Below are 12,087 nucleotides of genomic sequence, written 5' to 3' on the forward strand. Positions count from 1 at the left end.
ACATGCAGAGGGTTCCTAGTTTAAACCTCCTCGTTGGCTGGAACCTTTCCTTGCATGTCCTCTCAGTGCCAAATAAAACTATGACACACTGTACAACATTGTCATACATCAGGCCAGTCTGTGTCACTCAGAAGAGCTTTTTAGAGACGGGAAAACAAACAGGAAGTTGCTGCAACATTTCTGTCGCCCATCAGTATTCATTTATTTTAAATTATGTTGTTAAGTTGTAGCAAAAATCTACCATTATTATTTTCAACCAGTAAAACCCGACCAGCCTCTGGTGTTCACAAAACTAAACTTCTGTCTTCTTCTGTGTTCCAAGTTTGTTTCTAGGAAGTGCAACTTAGCAGTATTTCTATAGAACATGAGAACATCCTACAACGTTACACAGTAAGTGCTGACAAGTAACAGAATTTTTTTTTTAACATGTAAAAGTGTGAAGGTGATAAACAACACATTCCAAAAAGTTCAAAACGCACTTGTGAGAATGTCTCAAAAGATGAGCAGAACAAGCACAAGACAGCAGCATAAAATTCAACACGGGATGAACACGCAGGATGCGTAAACATGTCTGCACTCAACATAAAGGATGTATATTCATATATGCACAAGGCACATTAAGAAAGTATATTTAGGGCAGTGAAGTTACATGCCTGAAATTTTATTTTGGTGTGCAGTAACTGGTGTATGTTCTGAATTACAATAAAGTAGCTTTTCTATTCTATTTTTTAATATGGGTTTCTGTGCATATTCATAACTTACACACAATACTTACACTAGAAAAGGGTTTCATTTTCAAGAATTAAGTATTAAATGTTTATTTATTTTGGAATTATTCATCCTAAGTAGTGTGACAAGGAGGCTTGTTTTTTTGCTTTTGTTTTACAGCCACACACACACACACACACACACACACACACACACACACACACACTCACTCTGTTATAAACTGTTTCCTGTCCATCCAGCACTAACAAGAAAAACAAAGCTGATAAAATAGGCTATAAATAAGCTTTACATGAAGACTGGCCCTTATCATTCATACCATGTAGTTTATTTCTTTTATCATTCATTTGAATTGAGTTTACATGGAGAAATATAACAGCAGCCAGAGCTTCCATTTAGTCCTTCAGCAGACGATAAAAAAGTTTTTGTCGTGATCCTGCATTTTGTCTGCAGTGTTTTATTTTCAGACTCTCTGTTTCTGTTTGACTTTGTTTTAGTTTTCATTTTGAATATTACCTTTCCTCTGGTTCCAGTGTTTGTAGCAGTGACTCTACATTGAGCAGAGTAGTGGTGGTAGTGAAGGCTAATGAGATAGGGTGAACCATCCAAAACAGTGAACAGGGCAGAAGAGAGATGAAGACCGCAGTGCAGGGAGGGTGCAGCGGGTGGGGATGAGTGTCAAGGGTGTTTTGTGACAGCAAGATAGCAGCAAGAGTGAAAGGGGAGATTTACAAGATGGTAATGAGACCTGATGTGGTTTATGGTTTGGAGATGGTGCTGACAAAAAGACATGAGGCCGAGCTGGAAGTGAAAGTGTTGAAGATACTCAGGTTTTCATCGGGAGTGAACAAATTATCAGAGGGTCAGCTCAGGCTGAATGATTTGGAGACAAAGTTGATCTTGATGCTCACAGTTTCACAGCTGAAATAAAGATGTTTATGGCATGTCACAACAATTATCTTCATTGCTTTCCTAGTCTGAAAACCATCCCTGACTGAAACACCAACAAAATGCATTAAGTCACTAAGTCAAAGATTATTTAAGCACCCTATGTCTACTTTACTGTGAGTAATAATAGTGTTAGTGGCAACATACTTACTGCACATGTGGGAATACTGTAAGTTGGAATCGCCAACCAATTGACATTTTCCAGCTTTCTTCCGGAGCTCTTCAATTTTGTGTCATTACAACTGTGTGTCTCAGTATGTGGGTGGGACCCACTAGTTAGATACTTTAGACTTTATCTGTATAGACTATAAATAACTGAACTGTTGACCATGTCTTTTTCAGTATTAGTAATGGAAATTTCTCACATCTCTATGTTCCTTAACAGCTATCCGCAGGCTAAATGCACATCCTTAGACTGCATTAGTGGTGTTAGCTAATGAGTTAGGACTCAACGCTCATTCAAATAAAGTCACTTTTGTGGCCAAAGATGACTAAAACAACAAGACAAGGTCAAGCCATGAGTGAATATATTAAATTATAAACGGGTTTTGAAATTGCAGGTTTATTTGTTTTTTTAGTTCTTTAAACTAAGCTGTTCTTTTGTCTCGAGTCTTCAGGCATGAAATATCCCTCTCACTGTAGTCCCCCTTATCTTTGGCCTAATACTCTGTTTTGTTGTGAAATGACTGAACTGCTTTAGAGAGGAGAAACCAGGCCAGTGATATTAGGGATGTTTCCCAGTAACATTGGCTTTGGAAAATGGGATTTCCGTCGTGTTAGAAACGGGACACTGCATTCCTTCGACCTGCTTGGCAAAGTTATGGGAAGAATGTTGGATTTCTTCGAGGAAAGAGGGAAGGCAGACTTTTAGTTGATGAGGAAGTAGTTCGAGCTGAAGTGAGGAAAAACTGAAGAGAGGCGGACTACTCTGAATGACGCGCCTCTCGCCGCTGCTCCTCCCCGTGAATTCAGAGGAAAAAGTTTCATTCTCTCACTTTAAACTCTCCTGATGTAGCAACGGTTTGACTCAGGTGTTAGAAGAAAGTCCAGTCGTTGTTTGTTTTCTGTTGTTTTTTTTGCAAGCGAAAGGGAAGTTTGGACATGAAAGTGTGCAGCGGGTAGAAAAAGCACTAGAATCCGTTCTCCCAGTGTGCGGCATCATGAAGCTCTCAATGCGCTTCAGCGTCCCTCTGTGGACTCTTCTGGTCTTCAGCGCCTTCCTCAAGGTAAGAAAAACTTAATCCTTTTTACAATATGAGCGAAATTAAACACGACACTACTGCACTTTTCCAACTATTGCACTGCGCTCTGTTTCGGTGATGCGCACGGTTTTCATGAGTTCGTGGTTCCTGCACCTGTTGCGCAGGTACGTCCCCTAAGTCAGCAATCGGTGGAGTGTACCTCACGCTTAAAGGGAAAGTTTATGGAAAACATTTCTGCTGTTATAACACATTAATTTTGTGCTGATACCAACAAAGATGTAATAGTACAATAAAACTTGGTCCTTTGAAAGTTTCAACTGCATAAAAAATTATAACGATGGGTAATTAATATGTAGGACTTGAGCTAGAGAGTTTTAACAGTGACGCAATATTAAAATGCATTGCCAAAGTAGACTAAATGACTCACTCTCTTTGTTGGTAAACTGTTTGTTCAAGTGACCTGACCTGTAGTCTGAAATCCCCTGAAATACATTCCTCTGAAAAGAGGCTGAACTAACGGATAGACTGTGGCATCCAGCTACCACAGATCCACCTGTCCCGTGTCCCACTGATCAGTCTGCCCAGAGAGAGGGGGAGAAAAGATGAGAGAGTTTGAGAATGGCATGCGAGGATGTGTGTGGCCAACACAAAGGGGTCAGGAAAGGAATGTGGTGCAGCTCAGTGTCCCCTTCACTTCACAGACCCAGGGACTTGCCCAGTTACTTGTTCATCTCTAATAAGTGATAAGTGGCTTAACTACTTTTTTGTTTAGAATCAGAAGACAATTGAACAGCTGTGCTGCATATTCCAAGTTTAATATCAGTGCTTGATGAAAAGGCACGTTCTTTATGCAAATATTTATTCCATGGTGCCGTGATGCTGACTCTATTAATACACTTCAAAGGACCTGATCTGATACCTCTGCCACCCCGGCTCGCTTCTTTCCGTATGTGATCCTCACCGTTCTTCAGTGTAAAGTAACATGGAACCAATGATTAATGTGGAGCTGTGTCAGCACCGATCAAACGACAACAGAGCAAAGTTTTATACTGAGAAGGAGGATGATTTTAAATGCTTATCTGTGACATTGTTGCCGATGCACATTTAGATTGATAAACTGCGGAAATTGTTCCTTTGCACATTGTTTTTTTTTTTTTTTGAAGGGTGGAGCTGTAAGCCCATTCTGTAAGTAACTAAGCAAGTAATAGAAAATAAAATAACACACACACACACACACACACACACACACACACACACACACACTTTCATTTACTGGACAGATCAGCAGAAGTGACATGATGGTTTTGTGCTTCTGAAAGAGGAGGTGGATAGAAAAGCATGGGTGGATAGATTATGAGTTTCACACCAGAGATAGCAACTCTTTTCACTTTTCCCATCAGCAGTCAACAGTATCTTTTATTTACTTATTTTTTAGATACTCAATATATTGGCAACACCTTAATAATAATAATGGATTGCATTTATACAGCGCTTTTCGAAGCCCTCAAAGCGCTTTACAATGCCACTATTCATTCACTCTCACATTCACACACTGGTGGAGGCAAGCTACAGTTGTAGCCACAGCTGCCCTGCACACTGCAAGCAGACTGAACGAAGCGAGGCTGCCATATTGTGGCATCGGCCCCACTGGCCATCACCAGTAGGCGGTAGGTGAAGTGTCTTGCCCAAGGACACCACGACCGAGACTGTCCGAGCCGGAGCTCGAACCGGCAACCTTCCGATTACAAGGCGAACGGCCAACTCTTGAGCCACGATGGCTTAACTTTAACATAGATGTTCTGATTAAAACCTCATCATCATCCTGTTTTTGTATTCAGTTATGAGAAATGACCACTGCTTAATATTTCCCCCTGTTAATAATTAAATGCAGCTTGTTGAAGTGTCCTGTTGAAATACACAAATGTTCTGTTAGCACATCACATGATATCTCTTATTTCCATTGGGGAAGTAAAGGTACAGAGACCTGTTAACTAAGTCAGCTTCTGTGCAGGTTGAGCAGCGATGAACACTGGCTGCACGCTACACATGCAAATAAAACCCTGACACGAGTACAGTTGTTTTCTGTAGACTAAAGAGAACGGCAGACTTTACATAAGGCTTTAACTATGGGCATCAGTTTAGAAATTTGTTGTCAGTTTCTTGAGGCCAGAAACTTGTTTAACTTAATATTTGTGAATACTACGCCTCAATTTGGAATTCTTTCCAAAGATAAGAGACACGAAAATCTTCTCATTTCGCTCAAAACATGTTTCGTTTGATTCCTCCGGGGCTAAACTAAGAGTGCTCCTCACTCCACAGAACAAAGAAATCTAAGAGAAAGTAATTTCTAGCTTAGGTGTGATGCTGGAAAATTCCCCAGTTGGTTTAATAAAAAAATTAATAATTATATATTTTTTATTATTAATTGAAAAATTCACAAGAGTTAGTCTTTTAAAAAAATCCTTGCATGACTTAAAATATCAACCCTCGTTTTTTCATTTTAATGAGATATACTTGTGGTTCTTATGGCAAGTCTATACAGTATACATGACCACAAGACAGATATGTAAAAAAGACATAAAAGCTTCTTATCGAAATCTCTGTCTGACTCTCTTCATCTGCTGGCAACTTCCATTAGAACAGTTTTCTTACATTTTACTACAACATCCAAATATAGATATTACAATTTTAACCATTCTGTGTATTTTTTTTTTTAAAAACTTGACTGGAACATATGAAGCATAAGGGTCAGAGGACAAAATCGGCCTAGCAAGGACTCCAATCAGGCCCAGTGGATGACTTTGAAAAATGTGAAGGAGGGTTAAAAATGTGGATTTTTAGCTGTATTTTAACAACAAAAAAATTTCTTTAATTTCTTACATTTTAAACCCAAACACAGATGTCTTTCATTCACCCCAGCAATATAACACATGAGATGAAATTTTGAAATTGTAGGTATTTAATATCCTAAGATATCTCAAGGATTTAATGTGTAATTAACCATCAGATAGAAAGGGGAGTTTCACGTGTCCGGCGCGCTAGACATCAAAGTAAGCTGCATGAGGCCCTCGATACAAAAGGACTTTGACAGTATCTACTATTTAAGTATCTACTCTTATAAATGCTTTTATAATATCTTTTATCTGTACCAACATTTAGTCCTAACTTTAACTTTCATAGAAACTTTTTTGCTTGGAGGATTGCAAATATAGCCCCTGGTCTTTTGATGAAACAGCGGTATAAACTTGGGGCCGTGTTCACAAACATTTTAAGAATCCTCTGACAGATGAAGTGGGCCTTCATCTGTCAGAGGCCTCGGGGGATGTGACTTTTCTAAGCTATGACTGTTGGGCCTTGTTTATGGGCAAAGAAAGGTCTGAAAGTCACAAGGTGTGGTCAAACCCTATGCTGCGTATGACACCTTTAAAAAGGTGTGATTACATGAACAATAAAAGAAACAAACATACAAAAAGCTTACAGCCTACAGACATACCTGTTTGCACAATTGCAACACCCACTCACATGCTGACAGTTACTTTAATTATTTGCTAACCTTATTTATTATCTATTTATTGTTAAAAGGGAAAACAAGCTTTCATCACTTACATTTGTACCGTGTCTCTGTGTTTATGTTTACATATCGGGAATGTAAAGTATGTATGCACATACTTGAGTAGTGGCTCTTAAGATTATGTAACTGAGGCTAGTATGTTTACATACATTAGACAACTATAACCACACAATCAAATACTAGACTCCATCTCTCTCCATCCTCGTCTCCATCAGCAGTTACATGAACTACATGACATTTCCATTAAATGTGTGGTAATGATGATCATGTCTGGCAGCGCTGGGCAAAAGTTAATATTAGTTACTTAGATTACACAAACATTAATTTAAAAAGTTTAAAAAAATTTATTTTAAAAAGTCACAGTAAAAAAATGTAAATTCAGACACATAATCCCTCTAAAGAGAGAATGGAAAGGCAAAGTAGAAAAGGGGAAATATTGTGCTTCCCTGTAACTTTTTTTGCATACAGATATTTTCCATTAGTGGAACTTAATATGTCCACCGTAGCTATGTCTAGTGTCAGTTTTGGTTTAACTACTGATTGAACCATATGAGGTATCTGAACCCACTAATGCTGAAATATCTATGGGTAGCCTCGGTAAAAGCGGGCTGTATGTTTGTTAACAAACTTTATTGTAATGTCATTGTATGGGCCTACATTTTTTGGGGGGAGGGGCTTAAAATATATAATATGCAATCATTTGTTATTAATTTAATTTATAACTATAACAGAAATAATGGAAGTAAAAGAGATTCAAAATAGGTTTAGGTGGTGTGCTCCATATAGACTGCATCTGAGGTCATAGTCTGGCACACATCCATTAATGAACCAGGAAAAGTATAATACTTTGCATGTGTATATGGTTGTGTGCATCATTTCTTTGTCCTCCCCATGTCCTGCATCTGCGTCTCTCACTCTCTTTCTTGGCTTGCTTACCAGAGAATTGTGGCATTACTATTAGTTAGAAATGTCTTGGAACAAGGAAATGTGATGTTTTTTAACACTCTAAAAGAACTGGCTCGTCTGTGGTTGTGGACATTGCGTGAGGAGCGCTGTCTTTCCGGCAAGCTGCAAGCCTTATGCCTGAAATGTGGGTGACGTTTGATGACGCGCGGTATCTCAATGACGTCTGATAAGTTTCTTTCTCCTGATGCATCCTGCTGGCTTTATACAAATTAGAAAGCCTTCCAGTGTTTTGAGTCCCATTACTGGTCTAAAGTGCAAAAGTCACAAATCAAACCCTCCTTTGTAGAATGGTGCACCCTCCACCCACTCCCAGGCCCCTTCATCTGCATCAAGACTGTCCAGTTTCAAATTGACATCCCCAGACCTTCTGCATTCAGCCAGCACTGCGAGTCGAAGTGCAGCTTGTACAATTTGAATTACAAAGAGTCACAGTTCCCCGTCCATGTAAATGAGACACAGGCTCCTCTCCGAGCCTGAAAGGCCTTATTGTCAGCAGATAACTATCTTTTTATCATTGGCATTTGAGCAAGTTATAACTAAACAAGGCTGTCGGAGGACAAAAATATGATTATTTTGCTGTTGTTTAATTTTTGCATCATAATGTCTTTCCAGAAAAGTGATTAAAATCAAAATACTATACAGCTGCCTACGTCAGTCAGTTAAGGCTGTTCATCAGCATCATGGGTGGTAAAATGTATAGCATTTATAATCTCACATAACTAAATATTCTATTTCGGTAACAATTCTCTAAAGAGTTCAATAAGTCAGTCAGTTACTCAACTACTGTTGGTGAGATTGGTATAAAAACGTGCATAGACTGGATTGCCCATTAAACAGGTTAAAAAGGCTTGTTAAGTGATAACTGCTGACCACAAAAGGAGACTTTTGCTAATAAAATAAACCGCAGAAAGTGTTGCTTTACACCCAATGTTTCACTTTCACACATTTCAAATATCAAACTGCTCACACACACTGGTGTGATGAGTGTAACGCACTGACCCTCTGTGCCCAGCATTTTGTGGGTGTGGGTATGTATGCATTCATGCACTGTTGCATTACGAGGAAGCTCTTAACGGTAAGAGCATTGTGCTCAGATGGGTATCTGCAGCTGGCAGCTCCACACTTGGCAGAGGGCAGCACAGTGCTGGGGACCGTAAATGCTACGTAACTCATTTCCGTATATTCTGATGTGGCTTCTGATAGGAGCTGCTAAACAGCGGTGTGGGAGGCTGGTACCTGGAGACAAACACCACTGATAGCAAAAGACAGCAGCTAATTTTAGACGCAGCATTCAGCATTATTTTATGATTCATCGTCCTATATTGTCTGAAAGGATCATAGTTATGTAGGAAAAGAATAGAATAAGCAGCGCATCAGATGTTGTTACTTGTTGAGCTATGTTGTGGGCCCAGTTCACACATGATATGATATCTCACTTTATATTATTAGGCAAGTAGTGTGGTTATCAGTTCCCCTGACATGAGCTATAGAGTGTTACATTTGTTCGTCATTTATATCAACGAAATTTGATGGATCATGATCTTTATTATAAACGTTTAACTTGTGGTTTTATATAGGGTTAAATGAAGTATCTCGCAGTCTTAAAGAAGAGCAGTGTTGATCACTAAAGGTATGTTGTGCTTTGGATGTGGGTGAACTTACAGCTTTGCTGAATTAACAGCAAACGTTCAGGGTTAGCAGGCAAAATTAGTCACTCGTATGTATGGTGATAATCTGAATTATTTTTATGGTGATTGCAAAATATGTATCCCAAGGATGAAAAAATAAAAGTTTAATATATGACTTAATTTTGTAACTTTTTAATCTTTATATTGTTTTAGTGTACACTGAGGGCCATGGCAGCATTGCAATGTCAAATTCCTGTGTATGACTGTACATATGGGCACTGACAATAAAGCTGACTTTGACTTTTGACAAAGCTATTAGTCGACACAAGTAAGTGATGTTTTGGCAACAGCAGCGCTTTAAGTAGACACGGTGAAGTTTTGATTTATTGGCTCTAGACCTTTGCATGACTAAACAGGCTGTAGGTATGAAGTAAAGCCAAATGCCTGACCTCCCTTAATATGGTCTAAATGTCTTATCAGGCATCTCTGGGTGGGCTCAGGAAGTTACATTAGAACAGAAACAATGAGCAGGTCACTCATATGCAGGCAATGACCTTTTAAATAGAGAACAGTCTGCCAACTTATTGCTAGAGAAAAATAGCAGCTTGAACAAAACTTGTCCACGTCATGCTGTACTTTAATGTTTGTATCACAAAAAAACTGCTAATATCACAATCCACTAACACACTATATACACACAGAGGTTTTAAATTACTCTGGATAATCAGACCTCTACTCAGGTTCAGGTTAAGAGGTGCTATAAAAGGAAATACCAGATCACACTCAAACCTATTAATCAATAACAATGGTAAATGGATGCACTTTGTCTCACCTTACCAGACACAACAAACCAAGGTATTGGGAGCTACAGGTCAAGTTCAGTCACATAAGAAGAAGATTCAAGTATTACCCACATATTATTTTACACTCTGGGATAAAGAAAAAATCTGATCTCACAGAATTATATGAAATGACCACAATATATTTATTATTGCCAATTGTGGTCAACAGGTCAAAGTAATTTATTGACTGGCTGTAATCATGCGATTGGACGTCTTTTATAGGACAGAATTCAGAAAGAGATCAGTTTAAGGTAGGTTTTAATTTGTGTCCAATTTTTAATATAATAGGGCAAGCATTGCTTGGCTTACTTGCTCTATAGTAAGTCTTAACTCACACATACTGTTAGGACTACATAATCAGAGCACGTGTTAAGTACCAAGAAGTTAGCATACCCCTGCCTGTGATAAATAATAATACAGTTAAGGACAGGAGATATCAAATAAAGAAAAAAGAATTTTAAAAGAAAGAATAAAGTGAAGGATCACTTTCTAAAAAACTGATAAAACACAAGAGTGGAAAAGGTCAAACAGAGAAGGAGCAAAATCAGAGGAAACTATCAATATTTAATTTGTTCCTTGTCAATCGAAACACCTAATACTAATCTTCAACACACACAGACCTGCACACATAATCGTTAGAGTCAGATAACGTGATTTTGCAGAATTTACAGCTGGAGAGGAATCTACTTTCTCCACTCAGCAGGTCAGCAAGGGCACAAGACCCATTTTTAATAGTTTGTGTAATTTGAGAAGTAGAAACAAAGTATTGTGCAGTATTATGTAAAGTAGTGAAGTATTATGAGCGTATAGTGTTAAAGGCTGATTCTTGAACAAACAGCTTTAGAGGTCATTTCTTATTATGCAGGAAGGAACTCGGACATTATCAGGAGGTACAAGGAATCATAAGGAATCAGAACGTGGTAGGGCGTGTTTAGGGGTGATGTAATGTTTACACAGTGGTCAGTACAGCCATTTCCTCCTCCTCCTGCAGAACGGCCCAGTCAAAGGGCCTAGATAGTGTACATGGTGAAAGGGTCATTGCCACATGGAGAACTACAAGAAGAAACTGAAGATTGTTTCAAACAGCAGTCTGTCGTCGCACTGGAGTTGTTTAAAAACGCCCATCAAATGTAATATGAGTAGGATAAAAGACTTAAACAGCAAATTTACTGTTTCTGCACAACAGTTCTCTAACACTTTTCACATAGAAGAGCCACAAATAATACCAACAATGAAAAACAAACCTGAGATGGGTGGAGTCGCTGTGGATTCAAAAGGAAAATGAACCATTTCTTGGGCACTATTTCCCAAACGGGACTTGGAGCTTTGGTTATTTTTGCTCTCTGAGTCAGTGTCAAGGCATAATTGCTTAAGATGATGCTTTGTTTATTTACTCAAGAGAAAATAAGTGATTCTTAGGAAGAGGGCCAAGGGAAATACAACTCCAGGGAGTCATAGCTTAGAAAAGTCACATCCCCCGAGGTCAGCTTTGCATGAAAACGTGAGATTGTCATAGTATTAAGATGCAGCTCTTACACAATGGTATGTGACCTTTACCATATTCTTCTGATGCTGGAAGAAGTTCAGTTTTTCGTTTTCGTTTTACTTAACACAGTTTAACATGTGTTTACTACATTTACTTACTGTACCAGGGCATTGAAAACATATTTTAAAGTACAAACCGCCTATTCAAAAGTACTTCTTAATTTTTGTATTACCACAAAGTCCTATTTGTAGCATCTCTGGTGTCCATCTAAAACAGCTGAAGGGCTTTCACCCACTATTATAAAACTCTACGTGTTCCATTTTCTTAAGGGCCTCTTCCTTCTCTTCCATGTCTTTTTTTAAAAGTGAACTTTTTTGGGTTACTAACATTAAAAACTTGGTTTTTAACATGAGCGCCAAGTGGGACATTTAGTCAGTAATCCCCACCCCTCAACAGCACCATGGTAACATGCCAAATTCAAATAATCTTATCTAAATCTAATTCATAAAGCCATTTAAACTCAAATTTGTTCTAAGATCATTTTTAAGGTGATCTGTTAATGTGTAACTTTGGTGACCCCCAGTGGCATTATGAAGTACATCCAGAGAATGCAGACTTTAGAGATTCTTCATGGCGTCCTAACATGTAGTATGGCTGAAAAAGAAACATTTCAGTATAAACTTAAAGTCATGGCAATTGTACAGAAAGATACAAAGTT

General features: G+C 38.5%; 1 protein-coding gene across 3 annotated transcripts in view; it reads left to right on the forward strand.

Moving 5' to 3' along the window:
* Positions 1-2,681: 2,681 nt before the first annotated feature.
* ptprjb.2 (protein tyrosine phosphatase receptor type Jb, tandem duplicate 2) overlaps positions 2,682-12,087 on the forward strand; it is a 41,185-nt gene continuing 31,779 nt past the window's right edge. For all 3 annotated transcript variants that reach the window (XM_085359040.1, XM_085359041.1, XM_085359042.1), the window contains exon 1: positions 2,682-2,900. In XM_085359040.1, coding sequence (XP_085215166.1) covers positions 2,835-2,900 — 66 coding nt within the window. In that variant the 5' untranslated portion in view covers positions 2,682-2,834. The remainder of the gene's footprint in view (positions 2,901-12,087) is intronic.

Source organism: Diplotaxodon limnothrissa, linkage group LG7, assembly GCF_057381915.1.
Source record: "Diplotaxodon limnothrissa isolate DT_005_m linkage group LG7, D_limnothrissa_male_GT1.1, whole genome shotgun sequence".
NCBI classification, from domain to species: domain Eukaryota; kingdom Metazoa; phylum Chordata; class Actinopteri; order Cichliformes; family Cichlidae; genus Diplotaxodon; species Diplotaxodon limnothrissa.